The following is a 27,435-nucleotide window of genomic DNA, read 5'->3' on the forward strand; positions in this document are numbered from 1 at the left end:
GGCTGCTTTGAGAATCAGGGAGCCATAAGTGGCCTCTGAGGTGACACAACCCTTGTTCAGGGCAATGGTATAAACTGACAGTCTAACCCACTGTTTGCAAAGTGCTGAGATTCTTGGAAGGAAAATGCTACTTAATTCAAAGTATTATGAACGAATGCAACCAATTTAAAGGAGCCTACCATATTGATGTGTACACAGCCCCCCCACAAGGTGTGTGAGTGTCAGGGCCGGCTCCAGACCCCAGCACGCCAAGCGCGTGCTTGGGGCGGCATGCCGCGTGGGGCGCTCTGCCGGTTGCCAGGAGGGCGGCAGGCGGTTCTGGTGGACCTCCCGCAGGCGTGACTGCGGAGGGTCCGCCGGTCCCGCGGCTCCGGTGGGGCATCCGCAGGCACGCCTGTGGGAGGTCCACCAGAGCTGTGGGACTGGCGAGCGGCAGAGCACTCCCCGCGGCGTGCCGCCATGCTTGGGGCGGTGAAATTGCTAGAGCCGGCCCTGGTGAGTGTGTGTATAATATATATATATATAATACTGCTTTTAAAGAGGCATGACCTCTTTAAAAAGCATATTCAGAGGAAAATATGTATCATATGCAAAAGCTATAGCTAAACTGTGCTTTTAAGAAAATATTATTTGTGTTGTGGTGGGGCCTCAGGGCCCTGATCAGGGCTCCTTAGTGCTGCGTGCTGTACAAACACATAACCAAGTTTTATGCCTTCTATCCATAAGACTTCACATACTTTGCCTGTGACAAACACACACAAAGCAGAGGGAGAAGCCACAAGTCACTCCTACAATTCGTGCTTCAGCTCAGAGAGTGCGAGGATGAGCTGAAGACAACTGTGACTAACAGGGCCAGGAAATTCCTGAGAGAGTAAGAATGATTGCTAACAGTTCTGAGAAAATCTTCCTTGGACTATTTATCCCAGAGAGTGATAGTGGCCTTAACTAAACAAACAGCTCTGAGAAACTAGAAATATTCCCTCTGAGATTTGAGTAAAGGAGAAAAAAAAGAAGAGAAGTTTATGCTAAAGACAGTTAGACACACACGTGATATTGTTCGTGTGGCACTCAGACCTGTTGCTGTTTAGTGTATCTGATCAGAATTTCCATACTCTGAAAGAAGACACCATATCTCAATTGGATAAAAGAGAAAGTCCCATTTAACTTACTGCAGTCGTCTAGTAGCTGGTTTGATTCACCTACAAAAGTACAGGCATCCCCTAATATGAGCTATGTAATCATGGAAAACCTATTACAGCAGCCAGGAAACAATATGATGGCAGTTCAAATGGTGCCTTTGACTCATTTAAACACCTTGGAAAATTCTGCATAAAGATGTATCCAGTGAAAAAATTGCTTGAAAACTGAATTTATTTCTAGCTTAGGATCTTTAGCATGAATGGCTAGAAGAGGTGAAGAAATGACTCAGCTCCTAGATTTGTGATAGCTAGAATGAACAAGAAGAAAACACTATATGTCCAATTGTTAAAAACAGACTTGAGGTTCCAGAAGTTTCAGCAGCTTCTTTTGAGTGCTCCCATGTTTGCCACCAAGGTATTGAATCAGAACTAATGGATACAACTCCTCCTCCAAGAAACCAGCGCTCAAACATCAGTGATGGATGGCAATATAACACCCCTCAGAGAAATGCTGTTTTCTCAGCTGCCTCTTATGCATTGTAAGTGATGTCTGAATAAATCAGCTGGTTAGGCAGAAGTGGAGAGGAAGTATGGTCTTATGCTAAGGAACTATGCTTTGGGTTCAATTTATAGTTCCACCCAGGGCCGGCTTTAGGAAGTGCGGGGCCCAAGTCGAACAGTTTTGACAGGGCCCCGGCAGGGATGGCTAAAAAAAAAAAAACATGTAAAAAAACACATGGGGGCTTGTACTCACCAGGTGGTGCTCTGAGTCTTTGGCAGCACTTTGGTGGCGGGTCCTTCACTTGCTCCAGGTCTTCGGTGGCATTGAAGGACCCACTGCCGAAGTGCTGCCGAAGACCCGGAGCGCTGCCAGGTGAGTACAAATTAAAAAGGCACCTCTAGCCAGGGAAGGGATTCTCACTGGGCGCAGGACCCTCTTAGGCGCGGGGCCTGATTCGAGAAAATTGGTAGAACAGGCCTAAAGCTGTCCCTGCACCACAGACTTCCCAGGTAATCTTGTTCACTAATTCTCTATGCCTCAGTCCCCCATCTGAAATAAAAAATGGAGATATTTCCTCTCTCTCACACCGTGTCTAGTCCTGTCTACTTAGATTGTAAGTTCTTTGGGTCTCTCTTTTATATGTCCGTACAGTGCCTAGGGCACTAATCACAGTTGGGGCCTCAATCTCAATATACTACTACTTTATCTGCTGCAGGTGTGTCACCGGATACACTGAGGGTATATTGAATGTTCTACTTTTGATAGGATCACTAGGCTGCATGATACTTTTCACTAGACAGTGCAGAGGGAAGCAACATGTGGCAAGTGGGGAGCCAGAGCAGAAGAGGGAGCATGCTGTGCTGCATTCTCCTCCCTTGGCCCTATTCTGATGTGCTTAGGTTATTCCATTTGGTAGGGACTCTACATCTCTGGGAAGGGAGCAGCTGAACTCTGTAGCATGTCCCCAAGCAACTGGGAATATCTGAAAATCTGGGAGAGGGTTACTGCTGCTCAGACCAGCAATAGCTCCATCTATCCATCAACAACTTTCCCTCCAGCCCCCCAAAAGTGTTTTTGTTTTGCTGCAAAGAAGCTTGTTATTCCAGATTGGCTTGGAAAAACTGTATCCTCAGCAAATTGCTATTATCTGCTATTATACCCCCAATACATGTGTGCAAAAAAAGAAACAGGAGTTCTTGTGTTTGGCACAAACAATTTTATTCTTGCGCTATTTATTTGTAAGAGAGTGATTTTAACATGTATCCTACCCAGATACATGAACTGGTTTATTGATAGATTACTGCATGTGAAACCAAAGAGATCAGCTCACACTTAAAGATAATCAGTGCACATAGTGGTACGCCATTATGATTCAATTTGAAATTAATACTTTGTTATTTTGTCATGTTATACATTTAGGGCCCAATCCCATATGCCTCGAGCAGATAAAATTTCTAGTGTGTGTGAACTATGGGCTTCAGCTCTTAGTAAATTAGAAAGGAAAAACCTAAAGACAACATGACAATACAGATAGGAATATATGTAATGTCTTTGTGTTAGGTGTCTTTTGAAATCTGATGTAATGGAATATTTAGATGATATAGGGGCTGATTCTGTAAGAGAGCTAAACCAATTTACTCTGCCAAGGATCAGGCCCTCTGTGTTATTAACATCTACCGGGTGCTTGAATATGACAAGATTTTTCACTTATTTAAGAAAGTATTTGATTGAGAAATAAAATCTGTTAGTTTCTGCTTGATTTTCTAGTTGTTAAAATGTCTGTGAAATTAAAAACTGCTTAGATCTCTGTGCATGTTGTTATTTAGGGTAATCTAAGGAAGGCAAGATGAACTTTTACTGCACGAAATGTTCAATGGCTTTAAAAGAGATTCAGAACAAGTTCTAAAAAGTACAATTTTATCAGACAATTTCTTTTAAAACCAGATTAGTTACTATAATCTAATATTAGTTAACTGTAAGACACTGAGTCATTGATACTATGAGGTTGTATTTTGGGTGTGATCCTGCACCTTAACATTAATAGTCTCATTGAGTACTAATCACATGAGTAAGGGTATCCTTAACTGGGTCTCTTCACCTATTGATACCTGAGGGCCTGATTTGCTACCAATACTCAGGCTGTCGTACTTCACTCTGAACAATTGCATTGACCTCAGTGGGAAGCCTTGCTGACTAAGGTATTATGCAATGGATGAAACTCACCTCTGTACAGAGAATCAGCATAAATCCTTTGCACCATTTAAGCTCCCCCTCAAGCATTCAAAATCAGTTTAGGTCAGTGGTAGGCAACCTGTGGCCCACAGGCCACATGCGGCCTGTCAGGGTAATCCACTGGCAGGCTGCCAATTTGTTTACATTTGCACGGCCGCCCGCAGCTCCCAGTGGCTGTGGTTCGCCCACCACTGGTCTAGGTCTTCTGCACAGTGGTGAATTTCACTCAGTGTGTGTAAGGGAGGCAGAATTGGGCTCTGATTGATTTACAAGGATAATCTCTATTAATGTTAACAGGAGTTACAAACACTGACACCTCAGTAGAAAAATACAATATATAGGGTACAAATGCCAGACACCCCCCTCCAAGCTGACTTATGAAACTGCTTGAGAGAAAGTATATGATTTTCAACCTCCCATCTGTGCATACTGATGTACATTTCTAGGCAAACTGCGGGTGCACTTTTGGAGGCCGGTTTTCAAAATTTGGCCCCTAAACCTTATAGAAAAATAGATTTTATAGAATAAACTATTTTGCATTGGCAACATTTCTCAGGAATTATCTTTCTCCTATAACCACATGTTGCTTTGGATCTATGGGAAGATCATGAAATTACATAAATTGCCCAAAGAGTCTAAATATGAGGTTTCTCTCTAGTCCAGTTGAATTCTCAGTACAGTCTAAAATCATATATCTCTCATATAAAAGTAGATTTTGCAAAGCTATTGATTTGATATTTATGAATCGGCAGCTTTCTTCAGGGCACAGACTTAGTTTCTTCAGCTTTACCTTCTTTACTTTAAAAAAATGTCCTGCAATAGAAAAGAAACAATTAGCTAGAATGCATCTTTAGGACTTTGTGATAAGCACCATATAAAATAATGAAATCACAACTGGTTGATTTTGGTTTGCATTTTATCTAACCACGGAGAGAATGACCACAAAATCTTCATGCAGACCTACATGAGAAGTCTTATCTTAGTCCTTCTAGGGGCCTGTAATCATATTTAGAGAAACCACGAATGAAAAGCATACAGAAAGTTTACACTATAAACTGAGTTTGAGAAGCAGTTAAGGATAATTCTTGGGACAATCACTGAATGACAGCAGAGTAATAGAAACAGGCCCACAATAAAATGGCAAAGAGACATGAATAGTTGTTGACAGGCATACCAAGGTATAATATGAATCGTAACTAGGGCTGTCAAGCAATTAAAAAATTAATTAATCATGATTAATCACACTGTTAAACAATAATAGAATACCATTTATTTAAATATTTTTGGATGTTTTCTACATTTTCAAATATAGTGATTTCAATTATAATACAGAATACAACGTGTACAGTGCTCACTTCAGTGCTCACTTATATTTATTTTTTATTATAAAATATTTGCACTGTAAAAAACCAAAAGAAATAGTGTTTTTCAATTGTAGAATTGTGTACAAAAATAAATGCATTCAAAAATTAAACAATATAAAACTTTAGAGCCTACAAGTCCACTCAGTCCTACTACTTGTTCAGCCAATCGCTCACACAAACAAGTTTACATTTGCAGGAGATAATGCTACCTGCTTCTTGTTCACAATGTCACCTGAAAGTGACAACAGGTGTTTGCATGGCACTGTTTTAGCCAGCGTCAGAAGATATTTACATGCCAGTTGCGCTTAAGATTCATATGTTCCTTCATTCTTCAACCACCATTCCAGAGGACATGCGTCCATGCTGATAACAGGTTCAGATTGATAACAGTCCAAAGCAGTGCGGACTGACACTTGTTCATTTCCATCATCTGAGTCAGATGCCACCAGCAGAAGGTTGGTTTTCTTTTTTGGTGGTTCAGGTTCTGTAGTTTCCAAATCAGTGTGTTAAGACATCTGAAAGGAAGCTCCACACCTCATCCCGCTCAGATTTTGGAAGGCACTTCAGATTCTTAAACCTTGGGTCGGGTGCTGTATCTCTCCTTAGAAATCTCATATTGGTACCTTCTTTGCGTTTTGTCAAATCTGCAGTGAAAGTGTTCTTAAAATGAACAACATGTTCTGAGTCATCATCTGAGACTGCTATAACATGAAATGTATGGCAGAATGTGGGTAAAATAGAGCCGGAGACATATAATTCTTCCTTAAGGAGTTCAGTCACAAATTTAATTAAGGCATTATTTTTTTAATGAGCGTCATCAGCATGGAAGCATGTCCTCTAGAATGGTGGCCGAAGAATGAAGGGGCATACAAATGTTTAGCATTGTTTAGCATATCTGGCACATAAATACTTTGCAATGCCGGCTACAGAAGTCCCATGCAAACACCTGTTCTCACTTTCGGATGACATTGTAAATAAGAAGTGGGCAGCATTATCTCCCATAAATGTAAACAAACTTGTTTGTCTCAGTGATTGGCTAAATGAGAAGTAGGACTGAGTGGACTTTAAAGTTTGTAGGCTCTAAAGTTCCGCATTATTGTCTTTTTAAGTGCAATTATTTAACAAACAAACAAAAAAAATCTACATTTGTAAGTTTTACTTTCCCAATAAAGAGATTGCACTACAGTACTTGTATTTATTTTGTTTGCCATTTTCACAGTGCAAATATTTGTAATAAAATATAACAATATGAAGTGAGCATTGTCAACTTTGTATACTGTGTTGCAATTGAAATCAATATATTTGAAAATGTAGAAAAACAGCCAAAAATATTTCATACATTCCTATTGGTATTCTATTGTTTAACTGTGTGATTAAAACTGTGATTAAACGTGATTACTTTTTTTGATTTAATCACATGAGTTAACTGCAATTAATCAACAGCCCTAATAGTAACTCTTGTTCTTTGGACTTATGGGAGTAGTAATTTTAGTTGCCTAAATAACTATAAATTCCTAAAATAAGAAAAGTGGGGCTGAGATATTATTCATGTAATTGTTTTCCCAACTGCCTATGTAACAGTAGGCTCTCCCATGTCTGTGTGGGTGAGGATCCAATCCTGCAAGCAAGTGTGCCTCTTCTGAGGAGACCACTGGGGCATGAGAGCACTCAGAACTGACAGGATCAAGCTATACGTGTGTGTGCATATGTACAAGTATTTGTTTTGTGGTGGAAAGAATGATAATTATTCCAAAGACCAAGAGAAAAAAAAATCAGGAGAGGCACCATGATACACAAACAACAATCAAATGTGCATGGGATCACACTGATTCCAAACAAATATCAGCTCCAGTTTACTGTAACAGAACCCTGGAGGGTCTGATTGTACAACAGGCATTTAACTAGGGTGACCAACATATTAGATAGAAAAATAGTTTCCTTCGGCAGGAAGCATTATGTCTGTTTGCTGAGGGAACTTGTTTGCTGCCATCAATACACATAGAATGCAACTCTTTGTTTAGGTAAGGTAGAATTTTTCTGATGGAAAGAACCGTAGCTCCATCAAATCCCACTATACCTGCCTCTGGCAGATGAGCCTGCTTTTAACAGGCTTACTTAGATACGTTATTTTATGGGATGCTAGATAAGCCACTATCTCGGATATTACTATTACTCAGTTAAATGGACTGTCACACCCATAATCTCAGATAAAAACTAAATCTGCATAGGGCTAGAGTGTGTCTTTAGGAACAACCCTGAGCAAGGGTAACTAGGCCCCTCCAGACCAGGCAGTAGACCCTGCTAGTGACTCAGCTTCCCCTTAGATTCAGTCAGTTACTGACTCCCGGGTCTCTGTAGTGACCTCGGCCCAGACCCTCAAAAGGTATTTAGGTGCCTAACTCCCACTGAATATTAGGCCTCCCAGAGATTATCTTCAATCTCCATCCTGTCCTCAGTGCTTAGTGGTCCCATTTCTTTCCAGGTTTTCTTTTTTCTTATATGGCTAAAGAGCCTTTTACTATTGATTTTAATTTTCTTTGCATGGTTCTTTGTTCTGCTGGGCTTTCAGCTGTTCTCCTTTTATCCCTACACTTCTTGATCTGTTTTCCCATAAAACATGCACATGCTCATAAATGCTGATAACTTGAAGTTATGCACTTAAACACTGTCAGTTTTCAATATAGATTAAGGATCTGATTTTTATGGCTTCAAAGCACCTACAGCTCCCACTGAATTCAGCTGGAGTTGGGATGCTCAGCACATCTGAAAGTTTGGCCCTCTAATTGTGCTGATCATGTTGAGCTGACAAAATGCATGTCAGGCAAGAACAGTGAAAACTGCCAGTCACCCACCCAGGGCCAAATCTACAGCTGGTGTAAACCAGTGTAGCTCCACTGAAGTCAATGGACCCATGCTGATCTACATCAGATGAGAATCTAGTCAAGGGATAGGGCCAAATTCTGCTCCCAGATATTCATGAGCATCTCCAAGTCAGTGGTGCTGTACAATTTGTCTTATCTTGTGTAAACTAGTAATGTGTAACTATTCACATGTGTAAACAACATGTAATCTTTTGTCCTACACCTCTAATGTAAAACATTTAAAAAAAATGTCCTACTAGTTTTTGGAAGATAGTACAGTGATTGGTGCTCCACAAGTGCCTAAAACAGATACATGTAACCAGACACGTTTTGCTTAGCATATCAAAAAGGAGCTAAAGCAATATAATTTTTTTGTTATTTTGACAAGTTAATTCTAATCCCCTCCCAGAGAAAGGCCCAAATGTGTGTGCTGCTGTCTCTTACTATATCTCTACAGTGTGGCCCTGATCCTTGTTATTGCCTTTAGTTGCTACTGTAATATTAATAATAATAATTATTATTAATTCAATTATGATCACTAATACAATTGATTAAAAAACATAGTTTAAATGTTATAATTCTAAACTGTAAGTCCTTGTGCTCTCAGCAAAATCAGACAAGGCAAAAGCGCAAAGGACACACCAATACACCATGTGAGATCCAGGTAAGAAGACAGACTGAGGCATGCAATGCACAGGCATGCACATGCTTTGGAAAAAATGCATCCTCACAATGAAACAGTATGTATCAACCCAGCTCTGGCTATTCACCACTGCAGTGGCTACAGCTGCAGGAGATACCCTTGTCTGTACACAGCTGCACTGCCTTCAAAACCCTTTCTGTTTGTGTTGGGACTGATTGTTGATGAGGGAATAGTAGGGCTAAATGTACAGGATATGAAAACACACAATAATGATGAAAGTTATTTCATTGCTTGCTGGTATGTGTATAGGTATTAAACATTTTTACTACCGTTTCTGGGTCAGATCCAGAAACCAGCTGGTGTAAAGCAGTGTAGTTCCACTTAAGTCAGTGCAACTACTGTGATTTACACCATCTGAGGATCTGGATCCCTGTAGGCAATGGGAAACTTCCAATTACCAGTGCATTTGGCATAGGTACGTCTGCAAATATGTCTCCCTGGGGCAAGTTAGAAAACAAGGCTCTGTTTTTGAAAATATCTGTCTGAAATAAAACAACTGGTATCAATATAATGTGCCCATTTGGTTTTAACGCACCTGGTCCTTTGCTTAATTGAATCTACCGATTAGTTTTGCATGATGTCATTGCTTTAGATATTTGTAATATTCACTAAGGTACTTGGGAGCCTAAGGGAATGTCTACACTCTGAACCGTATCAAATGCTTTACTGAAGTCCAGGTAGATTAGATCTCTTGCGTTTCCTTTATCTAAAAAAATCAGTTCTCTTCTCAAAGAAGGAGATCAGGTTGATCTGGAACGATCTACCTTTTGTAAAACCATGTTGTATTTTATCCCAGTTACCATTGACCTCTACGTCTTTAATTACTCTCTCTTTCAAAATTTCTTCTAAGACCTGGCATGTAATGGAGGTCAAATTCCAGCTCAAGGAGAGTGACCCACCCTAGCTCTGATTGAGTTAGCGTATTAAAAATAGAGCACAGCCAAAGCGGTGAGAGGGGCTAGCCACCGTGAGTATGTACCCATCCAAGGTGCTAGGCATGTATTTGGGGCAGCTAGTCCTTCCTGCCACTTACGCTGCTCTGGCTACACTCTGTTTTGAGTGCACTAGCTCGATTAGCGCTAGCGCACTATGTCTCCTCAAGGTGGCATTTATACCTTCCAGCTCAAAATGTAGACATACCCCCCTTAGTCTCAGTGAATGCCCCAGTTGCTTTTGAAAATGGGATTAAGGCACTTCTGAAAATTCCCCCCAGGTGACTAATTTATTTAATTAGCCAAGTATAGTAGTTGCAGTCCAAAAAGAAATAATTAAATCCTCAGGCTTGAAGAAGGAAGTTTATAGTGCAGTGGTCCCCAAACTTGTTCTGCCGCTTGTGCAGAGAAAGCCCCTGGCAGGCCGGGCCGGTTTGTGTACCTGCCGTGTCCGCAGGTTTGGCCTATCACAGCTCCCAGTGGCCACAGTTCGCTGCTCCAGGCCAACAGGAGCTGTGGGAAGCCGCGTGGGCAGAGGGACGTACTGGCCGCCGCTTCCAGCAGCTCCCATTGGCCTGGAGCAGCGAACTGCAGCCAGTGGGAGCCGCGATCAGCCGAATCTGCGGACGTGGCACGTAAACAAACTGTACAGGCCTGCCAGGGGCTTTCCCTGCACAAGCAGCGGAACAAGTTTGGGAACAACTGTTACAGTGTATAACAACATCTATGAGGAAGGCAATTAATGACCATGAATACAGAAGGGCATGTGGATTACAGTAACTGTTAAAATAGACAAACATTCCTTAGTAATGTTATCTGTATGTTAAAAGGCAAACTAGCCAGTCTGTTGTTACTAGCTGTTTAACTGCTGAGGAAACAGAACATATACACTTACATTTCATCATCATATTCCTTTGGAGGAGACACTGCAATGACTAAGTCAATCCAATCCTGTAAAAAGAATGTATTATCGTTAGAGACTTAAGCAGCCAGGTAATTCTCTCTCTCGTTACATGACCCTTTGAAAGGAGAACTTTCACAGACAGCTTCAACCAGATCAGGATTAAACATAAAAGGGACAAACTCTGCCCTCAGACACATTCAAGCAACCTCATAGGTGGAAAGTTGATGAGTCAGAGATCTATTGAGAGGCTACTCCACATAGCAGGAGGTGCAGAGGGAAGGCTACTGTACCAACATGGCAATATCATGAGAAGAGTCATGGAGGAATCCATTGCTAGGAGGGAAAAGGGCAACAGGAAAAAGATCTATTTGATACTGGCTGAAGTCAGTCTCAAAAGTCTAAGGAGTGTTTTAACAAGCTGGTTAATTCTGAATTACATCCCAAAATCAACAAATATTTTCTCCACTGCTGTGTATCAGACTCTTAGGATGATCATTTATACCCTGCACTGGGCAATTTTATTACGTGATATCATTCTTGTTTAGAAGATTCTCACTGTAGCCAAAACCCTAGTTTTTCGTGCATCCATTGTGAAGGATTAGATAAAACTATGATGCTGTGATAAAGTCCTTGACAATTCCCAATTCATTTTCAATGTTTACATCTTGGAAAGACTTACCATGAACTGCCCAGAGCAGAATACATTTAAACCAAACAACTTGTGTGGCTGCTGTGTACTTCTCAGGGGGAAAACACCCATTCACTCACCCCACCCACATTCCAGGCTTTGGCTAGAGTTGTCTGGGCTTCTGTCAGTGTCACATCAACTAAAATCTTGCCATTCACAGCCATTATTTCATCCCCTTTCACGATGCCTCCTGGTGAAGCAAAAATATCATATCAGCAACATAATTTCTGTCACAGACTTCTCTCCCAGATGCTTCTTCTTCACACACATTCAACAAACATCCCTATGTAAATTAGCCTGAAGCCTTTCCTAGATGTACACTGCAGTAGTGCAGAGAAGGTGGCTTGTTGTAAATGAAAATAAGTGGAAGCTTTAAGTGCTGGGGCAGTGAGCATAACATTCTTCTGTTGGTTGTGGCCAATAAGGGCTAATCAGTCTCTGGTTATGAACACACTATGGTAATATTAAGGGGGAAAGTTTCAAAGGTACAGATGGCAGGTAGGTCCTTAACTATGGAGATGGGTTCCTAGCCACCACAGTGGCTTTTAAACTTGCTGACAGTGAACTCTCTTAAATAGGGAAGCCAAAGGTATTACAGGAACTTAGCTACATTTTCCCCTCATTTACACTCAGATTCTCATGCCTGCAGGATTGTTTTGCAGGATCAGGGGCATCCTTAGGAACTAGAGAGTGAATTACATATGGAATAGAAGACTAAGGGCTTGTCTACACTACTGCTTAAGTTGCTGTAACATATGTCGCTCAGGGGTGTGACCCCCCTACCCAAATGACGTAAGTTACATTGACATAAAAGTGGTGTCTACATTGTGCTGTGTCGGTGGGAGACGCTCTCCCGCCAACATCGCTTCTGCCTCTCACTGAGGTGGAGTAATTATGTTGAAGGGAGAGCGCGCTCCCGTCGACATAGAGCATCTTCCCCAAATGCGCTACATCAGTGCCACTGCAGCATGATAGTGAAGACAAGTCCTAAGTGTTATCTCTGAACTGCCCTGTTCTCTGATCCTCACAAGAATTTAAAAAAAAACAACCCAGAGATTTTGTAAATTTAACTTCCCACTCAAGGAGCTCTCCCAGCAGTGATCTGCCACTGCCATGCACCCAGCCCAGCATATTGTAGCTAAGGCCACAGACTTCCTGTGTGATGCTGGGTAAGTCACAATTGTTCTGTGCTTCAATCCCTGTTCTCTAAAATGGAGATGATAATATTTTTCGGTTAGTCTTTGTCTGTCTTGTAGGCCCTTTGCACACAGAACTCGCATTATCATTTTCGAAATAATCATATGAGGCCAGACTCTGTCACCCTTGATTTGAATGGTGATGACTTACACTGCAAGGGTGACAGAACTGGGCTGTTAATAATGAAGTAGCTCTCCATCTTTCTCCTCTTCCCAATTAGTGGCCTTCGGCTGCTGCTGCTAAAATGACAACAGCTGTGGCTTTTTCTTTATATTTAGTGGAAACCTGCCAGAAAATCTGGCCAATTCCAATTATTTTTTACTGTAAACCATACCAGCTCCCAAATGAAGGGCCTAGTTCTGAAGCGGCTCTGAACATGAAACTCTTGGGGACTTAATCTGCCTCAGATATTTCTCTGGTGCTTATAGGCATCAGCCAGTCAGGAAGAAAGCGTAAACTTGGGAGGCTAACAGATGAAGTGCTTTAGAAACAGGTTCAAAATCCTGCTGACTTTCCCCAGGGTACTCACCGTGTTTGTCTGCGGCACCACCCTCATAGATAGCAGACACTACTATTTTTCCAATTGGGGAATCAATGCCTCCCTCTACTGCAAGATCTAACGGTCCTTCCTATTAAAGAAAACGTTTTAGTTCAGAATATGCTACAGACAGACACCACAATCAGTAGGGGCCTGATCCTTCCACCCTTACAGTGAATAGGACTATACACATAATAGTTGCAGGATCAGGTCCGTGGTGTATTCTGTGGTAGTATCAGTGATCAAGGTTTTAATTAGTGCTCAGTGATTTTGAGTGTCTCATTCTTCGAGTGGGCACTTTGAGACATATAGGAAAGGCTTGATTTTTAGCATCTTTGGAAACTCAGGCCTCTTTAAGGTGTCTGAAGTTCAGCACCCAAAATCACTTAATCCCTTTTGATAATCTTGGTCAACATCAAACCAGTTAATATAAGATAATGGACATAATTCTTCCATGTTATTTCAATCAAAGAGGTCCAAGAATGACCACTGTTATGCTGAAATGGTGAAATAACAGCAATAAAACAAAACAATGTCACATTATTGAAATAAAAATGTATGATTCATTACAATTTGAACATGCTTTTAGCAAAAGAAGAAAATCAGGAAAAAAATAGTTTGTCTTTTTAGAGAGTTTGAACTGTGCAAGTTACCTAGATTGACTTAAAATCTAGGTGTTACAACTAAATAATCAACACATTCAGATTTATTTTTGTTAGCATTAAATACTGTGGTGACTTTTTACATGAAGTGTAAAAAACATGAAGTTTTGAAGTGGGAAGAAGAGGTAGCTGGGAGAAGGAGATGCAAACCTGCAGTGATTCATAGATTTTATAGTATGCCAACCCCACTGCTATCTAAGGGCATGACTATACCACACAATTAATTCAACTTAGGTTGAGCGCAATAATTCAATTGGCTGTTCATGTCCATACTCTACTCCTTCTATTGGTGGTGCACGTCACCAAGAGTGCTTGCACTGACTGACATGGGGCATTGTGGGGCACTGACAGCTGGAGCCCCGCCATCAAAGGCAGCATCGATGTAACTACATCGACCTAAGCGCTACGCCTCTCGTGGAGTTATTAGGTTGGCATAGCAGGTGAGTTAAATTGGTGGGAGGAACATTGTAGTGTAGAGACTTAGAGAGTCAGGTCGACGTAAGCTTCCTTATGTCGATCTAATTCTAGTGTAGACTGGGCCTAAGATCCTATAATTACATTGTCTAGATGTTACCATTAGTTTCCTTAACTCTTATTCAGTAGACATTAATGTTTTTCCTGATTAAGAATTCGTCTGGTGTGAACTGTAAAGTGGGGGCATAGGAATGGGAGTGTGGCTTGAGGAATTTGAGTTTTCAACCTCCTTATGGCCCTGATTCAGCAAGGAACATCCTTCAGCATGCACCTAACTATAAGCACAAGTGTAGTTCCAAGGAAATGGAACTAGTCATGCTTAAAATTAGGCACACACTTAAGCAACTTACCAAACTGGGGTCCATGCTTTTGGTTAGCTCAGAAATAAAACTTTCAGAGGCTTCTAAGTCACTTAGATGCGTAAGTCCCATTTTCAAAACTCACTTTTGAAAATGTTCTCCCTAGTGTTAGCATGAGGGAGCTGGAATCAGTACTGACTGCTTTCTAACTTGTCATTTGTACACACCGTTCCTTTGTGTATTACACAAGATTGGTTTTAGCATTGTTTTCATAGGTACATGTCTCCAATAGTAAGTCTGCTGCTTTGTGATCACTTTGTGACCACTGTTCGCTCTTTCCACTCAAGTCTTCTCATTTCACGATCTGGGTGCATGAAGATGGGCTAGGGAAACATACCAACTCTGTGTCAAAAATGACACATGCTTAGCATCTGGATTAGTCACAGGGCTTGACTCTGCAAGGTGGTGAGCAGCAACTATGTGGTGAGTACACTCAGAACTGGGCAGAATTGGGCCCTTAATAAAGACTAGGCTTGTAGGGGTTCCCTGACCTGTGTGTGGGCTTTGTTCTGTATACCCCTCTGAGTCCTAGGGGTTTGGGAGAAACATGAAAACATAATGCTATTGAAGAAGTCATGAGGAGTGGAGAGAGCTAGCAGGGAGCGGGTGCAGGAGGAGGTTGCGGTGGGGAAGCACTAGTGTTTCCCTCCCTTCACCACCCAAATCTCCTGTCATTTGTCGGAGGGGAGTCCCAATGTGGTGATGGACAGGAGAATCAGCAAGAGTACACAGTAACAATATAATCATGTGCCCCATGTACTCTGAAAAATCAAGAGCTCACCAGATCCACAAAATGTCTTAACCCAATTACAGGGGTTACCTTTTTAATACGTAACAGCCGCACATCTTTTCCCATGATCTGATCTGCTGAAAACTATCAAAAGGACACATCAGTTAGTCATTTCCACCTTTACAAACCAGCTGCATGAAATCATTCAGATGAAGCATATAGTTTACAAGGGAAGGTGTGCACCTCTTCTAAATCAGAGTTATGGGAAGAACAGAATGCTAGTCCATTGAGGACAATTTGCTTCCTTAGCAGAACTACCTCTGGTCTTAAAGGGAGTTCTACAGGCACATCACAACAGGGCCGCCCAGAGGATTCCAGGGGCCCAGGGTCTTCGGCGGCAGGGGGCCCCCACTTCGGCGGTAAGTCGGCGGCGGGGGGTCCTTCCGTTCCGGGACCCGCCGCCAAAGTGCCCCAAAGACTCATGGCGGGGACCCCTCCCTCCGCCGAACTACCGCCGAAGCGGGACCCGCTGCCGAAGTGCAGCCCCCACCGTGGGTCTTCGGGGCACTTCGGCGGCGGGTCCCGGAACAGAAGGGCCCCCCACCGCCGAATTACTGCCGAAGACCCGGCTGCACTCTGGCGGCGGGTCCCGCTTCGGCGGTAATTCGGCTGCAGGGGGTCCTTCTATCCCGGGGAGGAAGGACCCCCCGCCAGCGAAGACCGGGAGCGAAGAAGCTCCGGGGGCCCGGGCCCCGCGACAGTTTTCCGGAGCCCCCGGAGAGAGTGAAGGACCCCGCTCCAGGGCCCCCGAAAAACTCTTGTGGGGGCCCCTGCTGGGCCCGGGGCCTGGGGCAAATTGCCCCACTTGCCCCACCCCTGGGCGGCCCTGCATCGCAAACCAAGGATAGTATGTAACCCTATGTTTCCCACATCATTTAATCTTAACCTCTGTGGCATAATTAAATCTTCTCCTTACCATTGTATAGGGGTCAAAATCTTCCACATACTTCTGGAAGCCCTGAAAATAAATAATTGTTTAGTTATATTTAGATCACACACACAAAATTCCACCAAAATTACTAGTGAGAAAACTACTCTAAACTACAAAAGATGGTTAGAACATAACATGGAGAAAGACATGCAGGTATCTGATATTCCTCCTGACATAGATATTTAATATCCTTATTATAGGATGTTAGTCCAGGTGGGTGAGGTAATATCTTTTTGCACACACAGTTGTTACTGGGGAATTTCATGCACTGGATGAGGTACACCACATGTTGTGCTAATTTTTGGTTTTACGTGCATGATACATTGGTGGGGATGGTATTAAAGTATGGAAGAAGATGCTGTGGGATTGGAGATGGGTCTGATTCTGGGTTTGTTTATGTTGGATGTGGTGGTGGAGTGAGTTATATTGAGATGGGTTTATTTTAAATTTTTAGGGGATCCGCTGCCTTTTTAGCTTTCAGGCCCAAGCCCATTACCTTAAGCACAGCATTAGGGGAGTAAGAAACATGTGTGGGCACGTGGTTGTTTGTGATTATCTCATCTCAAGAAGGTGAGACATTCTTTGGGGTATCCTGGGAGGTGCTGGGTGAGCAGCATGGGTAGGGTTTTGAGGTTTATGAAAGTTTGGCATTAATTCTGTTTGTCGCTGTATTGATAACTTTTGCAGCTTTGAGAGCCTTGCTTGTGCACCCAGCTCTGGCAGTGGCAACACTTCTGTGGCCACTTTAAGCTGCCGTAATTTGGGGCTATGGACACTTGGGGACAGAAAGATCGATTGTGGGAGTCTGGGTCCTTCAATCATTGACACGGTAGGTGAAGGGATACTAGGCACACGCCAGGGGTGCCATGCTTAATATCAGTCTCATTGGTCTGGCTTGGCCTCTCCATCTACCCTCAGACTCAGTCTCTGTTTCACTGAATACAGGTGACAGAGTCTCTTGTCTAGCAGAAGCAAAGGTTTCTCCACCTTTTGTTAACAAGAGGAGCGCTATGTTGTGCCCATTGTCTTCTTGGCTGCTCTTAAATGCCCAAGTTGCAGCAGTAACTAAAAGTGCTTTTGTCCATCTGAATCTGCCAAAGCAATTGTGATCTTTCCTCTGGGGCATGAACTTTACCAGAGTCTTACAGGCCTTTTTCACCCCCACCGTGAATTACTGCAGTGCGCTATGCTCAGGGCTGCATCTGAAGAATACTCCAGTCTCAGCTACTGCGACTGCTCTCTTGTTTAGCAGTGCTTCTCACACACAGCCCATGGCACCAGTGCTTCTCACTCTGCAATTCCAGCACTTGACTCTGCTCCCACTGCTCTAAGAGAGTTAGCCCTTCAGACCCTGTCCATTATTATACCTTTTCCCTGACAGGATGATGCGTAGGGGTTCAAGACCCCCTTTTGGTGAACGGGCTATGGGGAGGTCTTGATAAATCTTTTAGTTAACAATTAGCCAGCTCACTCAGTACTAACCATGTTCAATTAAAATCTTAGGAGATAAAATCCTGACCCCACTGAAGTCAATGGGAGATTTGCCATAGATTTCAATGCAGCTAGGATTTCAACCTTAACATTGTATTCATGCACCTAGACAGCATGTTAGATACTAGATACATTTAACATTATGATTATATTTTAATTATTATTGTAAATTTTACAATGAAAATGGAAACCAAACTGATCCAGGTGAACAACTGATTTTAAATAGTTGATTTATGTATCTGATTTTAGGAGGTAAGGTTGGTCTAGGCAACCATAGTGTTGGAGCAAACACCCTTGAGCAAGGAGTTCTAATTTGGTCAGAACCACTGCTTCATTATGTAACTGAGGTCAAGTCACTTGACCTTCCATAGTCAAAGGTCAACCTCATGAAAACCAGATGTTGCCCCTGAAGAAAAATTTCTTGGGAAAATATATTTTAAACAACAGCATAAATAAGTAGGTAGATAGATACCTTTGAACAAAAGAGAACACAATCTGGATCCAATAAGCACACAAATGCCATACATTCTTTGAAATATATTAAATCTTTCCAGGAAAAATGGCACCACAGACATTCACAGTGTATTCAGTGCTCTAAACACTGCACATTCAGGAGAGGGCTAATATTTCAGTCACGTGGCAAAACCAGATGAAAAAGAAACCAAAGGCCCAATCTTGCCCTCAGGTTACAGGAGTGCCTCTCTGGGGAAGAGGCTCATCACCTCTCATGGGACTAGAAGGTAGAGTGAATAAAGCATGGATTTTTTTGGTTCATAGGCAATTCCAAAAAAACTATTTTAAAAGTTTTGTTTTGGGTCAACTGAAACAGACATTTTTCAAAAATTCTAGGTCAGCTGAAAAGTCAAAAATACCTCAAGTCAAAACAAAATGCTTCATTCAAAACCAATTGTTTCAATTTCAGACATTTTGACCAAAAAAAGAGAGAAAAGGAGGAGTAGATTCACAAGATTGCTGGATAAGGAGGAGGAGGTGGTGCCTTCTTTATAGGCCTGGCAATTGGGGCACTCACCTCAGGACACCTGGGTTCAATTCTCCCCCTCCCCCTACACCTGATGTGGAGAAGGGATTTCAGCTTGGGTCTTCCACACTACAGGACTGTGCCCTCACCACTGGGCTATAGGATATTCTGGGATGGATTTTCTCAATCTCTCCTCTTGAAACTGTTCCACTTTTCAGAAAGAATTAAAGAGTCATTGCAGCATGGAATCGAACCTGTGCCTCCCACAGCCTAGGTGAATCCCTTAACTACCAGCCTGTAGAATTATTCTCACTCTCTTTGCCTAGCCCATTGACTATCCACTGCTATTCACAGTCGCAATTTATAATCATTCATTCCCACCACTCACATTTGCTGAATCTAATCCTCCTTTCCTTTCATCAAAATGCCTGAAAATCAAAATGAAAAGTTTCACTTCAACGTTACTAAGTTGGACTTCTTTTGGTTCACTCAAAACTATTCTGCAAACTTGACACAATTTGCAAATAGCTGTGATGACCCAAAACTGCATTTCTCAGTGAATAAATTATTAGTCCAAAAATGCTGCCCAGCTCTACTGGAGGGTAGGTGGTCAAAGTCTGTTCATTTACTAACCACGCAACCCCACTTTGGGTTCTTGGGGGACTGAATGCATGTCACTGTGAACAGAATGACTCCAGTAATGCTGTATATTTGGTAGCCCAAGCAGCCATTTGCATAGACTTCTAGATGAAGCATAAGGTTAAAAGTTGCAAACCAATGGGAGTTGGCCACTGAAATCCCATCCTACATATTTAGCAGCAACCAAGCAATTTAAAAAAACAACAACAAATAAATAAAAAAACCCAAAACAACCAGGGAGAACTAAAATGAAGTAAAAATAAAATAAATGAGGAGGTTTTCTGAATATGCTAATGTTATACAAGCAGATTATAATATCATTCAGTAGCAATCAGTCCCAGAATCCCACTTTTTGTTGTCTGAGACCAATCCAGTATTTCTTGCTCATCCAAAACTGTATTTTTACAAGTAGATCTTTGCAACCTTGTGGAGCCCCACTCAAGTCACTGGTGCTCTGCATGGCTGCAGAGGTCCATCCATATGGATCCAATTGCAGGATCTGGGCCAATGTTTCACGTGTTACTAATCTGATGATCAGAGAATCTTAAAAACCACAAGGGAAAATACTAATGATTAAAACATGTTCACCCCCAAAGAATATGCTGTTTAATTCTAATTCATTCTCCATTTTTCTAGTCAATATCGTATCTGGAGAGGAGTAATAAAACAGAAAAGTGCATGATTGTCCTGCTGGCTGTGGACTGAAGGGATCTGTCACATTTCACAGCTATTCAAATTGTTTATTAATTTGAGAGCACTTACAAAAATACAGCAGCTCTGAATCTAACGCATACAATACCAAGTCTCCATTTATCTGAGAATATATTATGTATAGCGTAAATTTTTCCATCATCAATAATTTTTAGTTTCCCGATGATATCTAGTATATTGCATTGAAACTGGATTGTTCTTTAAAAAAATCTATTAAACCCTTCACTTTTTAAAAAAGCCCATGTTAAAATAAATGTCATGAAAGGCACAAAACTAATAAAATCAAAGAAAACAGTTATGATTTGCTCTTCACTGCTGGCTCTGAATTCAAACAATTGCACGGTCATGCTCTACTGCTGTTCCATAGAACATGGTAACGAATCCAATATAACTGGCAATAGTAAAGGTGCTTTGTACATGACTTGGCACATTTAACAGCAAAGAATTTTTTTTCCCCTCATGTTAAGCAATGACCAGGGATTATTCCATCATGGTGAAATGTGACCAAGCTGTATTACACCATGCAATAGCTTTCCAAGGGAACCTCATCACTTGGTTTATTTGAAACTGGACAGAATCACTAGAAGTAGTATCATGGGGACCAATCCTGTATTGGAAAAGGGTTGGACTAGATGATTTAACAGCTCTTTTCCATCTCCAGTTCCTGTGATTTCAGTCAAAAAAAACTAGTCTATCAATAATAATGCTATACCAGTTAGCTATTTGCTCTGGAAAATAATACACCTATTACAACAGATGGCACAACAAGCAGAGTGCAAAACAAAGAGAAACAACCAGTACTGATCAGACAATTGGTTTTTTTTTTTATATTCTGACCTTGGTTATAGATGCCCAACTACCCTAAAACTAGCAGTGAGTACATGAGTAGCTGAAGAGAGAATTTGTCCTATGGTATCTACTCTCTTCTTATTCTCTATATTTAGCGTCTGTTTAGGTGAACACATGCACACATTGAAAGATTATAAAGACTAATAGTTTCCATGCATTAGGGCAGTAGTGCATCTTTGGTCTGAAAAGTTGGTCAACAAAAAAGAAGAGAGAAAAAGACACGGTTATCATCTATGAACAGTCAAAACAAAAAAAGTACCACACAAACAAAGAGGGAAAGTGTTATTTTACTTGTTTTTTGTTAGATCTAAATGATGAATTGTAAACCACCATCCTTTTAAACATCTCTTGTGGCTGCAAAAAATAAAAGAATTAAAAAAAAAAAAGAAGAAAGAAAAGTGCCAAAGCAGACATTAATTTTTTCCTGTAAATAAAAATCAACCAACCTATCTAATTTCTCTTCATCCTTGTTACTTATAAAGGGCCTGGTTCACTCTGACATTTAGTAGTACTAATTCCATTGAGTACTTTCAATGGGGAGTAATCATGGAGTCAAGTATTACTGAATGTGAGTAGAGGGGGAAAGAATCAGGCCCTAGATAATTAATACACATTTCTATTTAACAAGATTTCTTAAAATCATTTTATCAGGCTTCATTTCACCCCTCAATTTTCAAAGCGAGATCTGCTCAGTCTGTTATACAATTCCCACTCAAGTCAATGGAAACTTTAATGCAAAAAACGTGGCCAATGTTTTGAAAATGTACGGATGAATGACAGAGTTATTTTAAGATTCCTCTTTCCCATCAGGTTACTCCCCATCTTGCAGGGCGAATTCCACTGAATAACAGACAATTCTTCTAAGGAATGGGTAAGCTGTAAGGACATCAGGATTTGGTCCTGGATGGAGGCATTCTTCAAATGTCTCTGCTTGATAAATTAGTTCAATTTGATTGTGGAATTCTGAGGTCTGTTTTGGAGGAATAGTTCTGTTGACTAAGGATCAAATGCTACTCATTTAACTTAAATGAGAGTCCCATTGACTTGCTTGGGATTATTCACAGGAACAAGTCAAGCCTCCATTTGATTGTCTAGCAGAACTTTCAAAGTATTGGTTAGTAACACTTAAATGAGATTCAACCTCCTAATGTTTTAGGGTCTATCTGACTCCAATGTGCACAAAAATGTAAACACAAATTTTCATGCTAAATATGTGCTTTTTCATACATTAAGAATTCTCAAACTAGGATGAGGTCCATCTTTCCACATTGGTTTTCTCATCGTACCTGTTGTGTTTTTTCAGAGAATCATAGAAATGTAAGGCTGGAAGGGACCTCGAGAAGTCATTAAGTTCAGCCCCTTGCATTGTACCAGGACCAAGTAAACCTAGACCATCTCTGACAGATATTTTTCCAACTTTTTATTAAAAGCTTCCAATGATGGGGACTCCATGACCTCGCTTGGAAGCCAATTCCAGAGCTTACCTACTTTACAAAGATTTTCCTAACATCTAACCTCAATCTCCTTGCTGCAGATTAAGCCCAATATTTCTTATCTTACCTTCAGTGGACATGGAGAACAATTGATCACTGTCTTCTTTATAACAGGCCTTAATATTTTGGAAGACTCTTATCGGGTCGTCCCCCCCAAGTCTTCTTTTTTCAAGACTCAACATGCCCAGTTTTTTTAACATTTCCTCATAAACCTTTTATTATTTTTGTCGCTCTCCTCTGAACTCCTTCCAAATTGTCCACATCTTCCCTAAATTGTGGTGCCCAGACTTGGACACAGTACTCCAGCTGGGGCCTCACCAGCATCAAGTAGAGTTGGACAATTACCTCAGGTGTCTTATATACAACACTCCTGTTAATACACCCCAGAATCATATTAGCCTTTTTTTGCAGCTGCAGCACATTGATGACTCATATTCAGTTTGTGGTCCACTATAACCCCCAGGTACCTTTTCAGCAGTACTACCACCTAGACAGTTATTCCTCATTTTGTAGCTGTTCATTCGAGTTTTCCTTACTAAGTGAAGTACTTTGCACTTGACTTTATTGAAATTCATCTTGTTGAATTCAGACCAATTCTCCAATTTGTCAATGTCATTTTGAATTTTAAACCTGCTCTCCAAAGTGCTTGCAACTCCACCTAGCTTGGTGTCATCTGCACATTTTATAAGCATACTCTCTACTCCATTATCCAAGTCAATAATGAAAATAGGGAATAGTACCAGACTCATGACTGACACCTGCGGGATCCCATTAGATACACCCTCATCAAGCTATTGCAACTACTCTTGGAGAACAGTCTTTCAAGCAGTTGTGCACCCACTTTATAGTAATTTCATCTAGACCACATTTCCTTAGTTTGCTTAGGAGAATGTCACACAGAACTCTGTCAACAGCCTTATTAAAATCAAGGTATATCGCATCTACTGCTTCCCCCGATTCACTAGGTCAGTAAGCCTATCAACGAAGGAAATTAAGTTGACAAATCCATACTGACTATTCCTTGTAACCCTATTATCCTCCAGGTGCTTACAAATGGATAGTTTAATAATTTGCTCCAGTATCTTTCCAGTTATTGAGGTTAGGCTGACTAGTCCATAATTCCCTGGGTCCTCCTCCTTTCCCTTTTTAAAGACAGGTACTATGTTTGCCCCTCTCCAGTCTTCTGGGTCTTCTCTCATCCTCCACGAGTCCTATAACAGGGTTCAAAAAAGAACTGGATAAATTCATGGAGGATAGGTCCATCAATGGCTATTAGCCAGGATTGGCAGGGATGGTGTTCCTAGCCTCTGTTTGCTAGAAGCTGGGAATGAGCAACAGGGAATGGATCACTTGATGATTACCTGTTCATTCCCTCTGGGGCTCCTGGCATTGGCCACTGTCAGAAGACAGGATACTGGGCTAGAAGAACCTTTGGTCTGGCCCTGTATGGGTGTTCTTATGTTCTCAAAGATAACTACTAATGGCGCCGAGACTGTTTTACCTATTTCCTTAAATACTCTTATGATGAATTTCATCAGGCTCTGATGACTTGAATATATCTAACTTATTTAAATATTCTTTATCTTTCCCTATTTTGGCTTGCATTCCTTCTCCATGGTTGTCTAAATTAATTGTGTTGAGAATCTGGTCATCATTAACCTTTTTGGTGAAGACTGAGGCAAACTACGCATTAAGCATTTCAGCTTTTTTGATGTCATGAATTATTAGTGCTCCTTCCCCCATTAAATAGAGGACTTACATTTTCCTTCATCTTTCTCTTGCTCCTAATGTATTTAAAGAAACTATACTTTACTATATTTTCCTGAACCCAATACAATCCTGAATAGATTTTGTTATCCTCAGACTACTACCTGCATGCTAATAAAATAGATATGCTACAGTTTGGAATAATTTCATACTGAGTGTCACATTAAATTTATAAAGACTTTGTGATAAAACATAATGAAAAAAATCTACCCAATTAGGGGAAGAGATTGGGGTCTTCTTTTAAGAACTTTCCACGCACAGGCTAACTGAGGACATTATACATTTCTAAATTCAGAAGGTGTATAAGTTTATTGTCCCTGTCTAGGCAGCTGTTCAACGAGATTGAAAATAAACGTGGCCACTTAGGAAAATGTTCATTCATTTTCAGCATTAGTGTTGTGGGCAAAACCAGGGCACCAACATCAGTGCAGCTGAGCAACTGAGGTGGTGAAAGACACCTACATGCTTTAGTGTAGGCTGTGAAAAGGCTAACAGCCAAGGATCTGCTTCACTCCCATCGACTTCAGAGGTGCAGAATTAAGCTTCAAATCCTGAAAACTGGGGCAAAACTCAAGTAATAAATCTTTCCTTCAAGAAAACTGTGTTAAACCACAGGGGATTTGAAGGTAGGACTCATTAGCACTAACAAACGCATCAGAGCTTTCTAATAATTGTAACAGACCTGGCCTGCAGCTCCCTTCAAAGATGAGGTTTTGCCTTTGGAAATCCCCACATCCCCAGCACTATTTCATTGCAGCGATACACCAAGTTATCTGTGCCAAACTGTGTGTAGCTCCTCCATGAGTTGCTGCTGTATTCTCTATAGCACAGCACAAGCAGAGCATTCCCACTGCATTTGGCCATATATAGGCACTCTCAGGGTTTAACTTCACATGTATTTCTCCACCCAAAAATTGAATTTATCTGTACTTGAGTAGATGGAAGACTTGGGTTTACTGGGCTGAATCCAATTAATATGAAAGATACAGCTACACTGCACTAAAGACCTGTGGCATTGCTGTGGCTGGCTTGGATCAGCTGACTTGGGCTCATGGGGCTCAGGCTGCGAGGCTTAAAACTTGCTGTGTAGATGTTAGGGCTCGATCACAGGCTCGGAAACCAGCCTGAGCCCAAACGTCTACAACACAATTTGTAGCCTCCAAGCCCAAGTCAATTGACTTTGGTGCTGCAGGTTTTTTTTATAGTAGTGTAGATACAGCTGAAGACTTAAATAAGAATCGATAGAGAGACCACTTCTTCTGCTTGGAAGACTTATTATTTTCTTGTCCCCGTTGGGCTGCCTAGCTAATAGTTTGCTTGACTAAAATCCAACCCTGTTTTTGACTGTTAGAACACAACTCAATGAATTCCTCAAAAATCAGTCTCCAATGACTGATAAACACAACTTTTTACCATATAAAGAAACAAGGTGGGAGGAACTATGTAGGTTGTTTGTACCAGATACAGAATCAGGACAGGAGTATCTTTACAGGTCACGTGTAAGGAAAGGCATTAACAAAGGAAAACTATTTTGCCTTTGGTGATTTCACATATTAAATTGAAGAAGCTACTGAATTACTCCTATTTCTAAACATTTACGTAAATCAGAAATGATGACAAACATTATTCCCTCTATGAGAAACAAATTTATTTTTAGACTTTTCAGGAGAGATCCTGTATAAACTCTGTCTGTTAAGCATGCGGTAGCCTGCATTTTTCCTGGGTAAAAAAAAAACGGTTCCGTCTTGTTTATATTATTTAAATATTAAACCCCAGTTCACAATGTACTGCGACCTTACCTGCGGACAGTACAAACAAGCATAAAAGACTAAGTGACAGTAGGAAGCTAGAAAGTGGAATTACAAATGTAATTTACAAAGTAATTTGCTTTGATAATCATGTCAGAAGAATATTTTCTCCCCATATCCATGAATTCCCAACTAATAATATAAAGCAATTTGGCAATAAAGGAGATTGACACCTGCAACATTATAATAGCCTTGTGATTTGGAAAACATGTGTACATGCATAACAAGTAATGACAAGGTTCCTTCTGAGGGAGAATCTAGTTTCCAATTTTTCAAGGAGTGGCTACAATATACATGAAATATGTTGAACTTAGACCAGTGGTGCTTTTGCAAACAGACAGTTTTACAATGCATGTCACACTTTTTTTCCAGATGTTAAATTATATTAACTCTGGATTATCATTTTGGTCTTTTTTTTCTGAGCAATTTCAAATTGCTTGGGATGCTGGTAAATTATTGAATTATTAGTTATTCCACACATTGCAAACTAAAATGAAATTTCCAAGTATACAATTGAATGGAATATCTATATTCACAGTCTTTTTACCATTACATAATTATGGTCCTGCCGCTTGATGCATGGGCAGGAATTAATATTTATCTTGTAAAAATCAGCTCTCTTATGCACATAGTGGCTTGAGAACGTGTATAACATAGCAGTTCTGGACTGAACGTGTTTTTGATAAAAATGATCATTAAACAGCTACTGTATCTGTTTTAATTGTAGTGTTGAAAACAGAGGAACAAGAATCACTACATTATTAAAGCAGAACGTTCTGAATATTTTAATAAATGGCAATTATGGATAATATGCAACTTAATTTTTAGAGTTCAGAATTCATAACACAACCCTGTAATTCAAGAATTTTAAGTGCCGATGTGATTTATTTTTCATCATAAAGGAGGCTTTCTACTGATCTCAATGGGGATTGGATCAAGGCCTATCATACTAGCATCACTCATGAGATAATAGGCAAAATTGCAATAAAACTATACATATAAAATGATGGGGTCTAAATTAGCTGCTACCACTCAAGAAAAAGATCTTGGAGTCATTGTGGATAATTCTCTGAAAACATCCACTCAATGTGCAGCGGCAGTCAAAAAAGCAAACAGAATGACGGGAATCATTAAGAAAGGGATAGACAGAAAATATCATATTGCCTCTATATAAATCCATGGTATGCCCACACCTTGAATATTATGTGCAGATGTGGTCATCCCATCTCAAAAAAAGATATATTAAAATTGGAAAAGTTTCAGAAAAGGGCAACACAAATGATTAGGGATATGGAACGGCTTCCGTATGAGGAGAGATTAATAAGACTGGGACTTTTCAGCCTGGAAAAGAGTCAACTAATGGGGGGATATGATAGAGGTCTATAAAATTGTGACTGATGTGGAGAAAGTAAATAAGGATGT

General features: G+C 40.8%; 1 protein-coding gene across 4 annotated transcripts in view; it reads right to left on the reverse strand.

The window, feature by feature from the left end:
* Positions 1–2,848: 2,848 nt before the first annotated feature.
* Positions 2,849–27,435, reverse strand: part of USH1C (USH1 protein network component harmonin) — a 105,569-nt gene continuing 80,982 nt past the window's right edge. For all 4 annotated transcript variants that reach the window (XM_039538676.1, XM_039538674.1, XM_039538673.1 and 1 more), the window contains exons 16-21: positions 16,262–16,303; positions 15,376–15,429; positions 13,052–13,151; positions 11,406–11,515; positions 10,629–10,684; positions 2,849–4,686 (exon numbers count right to left, since the gene is read on the reverse strand). In XM_039538676.1, the coding sequence (XP_039394610.1) occupies positions 4,674–4,686; positions 10,629–10,684; positions 11,406–11,515; positions 13,052–13,151; positions 15,376–15,429; positions 16,262–16,303 (375 nt within the window). In that variant the 3' untranslated portion in view covers positions 2,849–4,673. The remainder of the gene's footprint in view (positions 4,687–10,628; positions 10,685–11,405; positions 11,516–13,051; positions 13,152–15,375; positions 15,430–16,261; positions 16,304–27,435) is intronic.

This window comes from Mauremys reevesii, linkage group 4 (genome assembly GCF_016161935.1).
Source record: "Mauremys reevesii isolate NIE-2019 linkage group 4, ASM1616193v1, whole genome shotgun sequence".
Classification (NCBI taxonomy): Eukaryota; Metazoa; Chordata; order Testudines; family Geoemydidae; genus Mauremys; species Mauremys reevesii.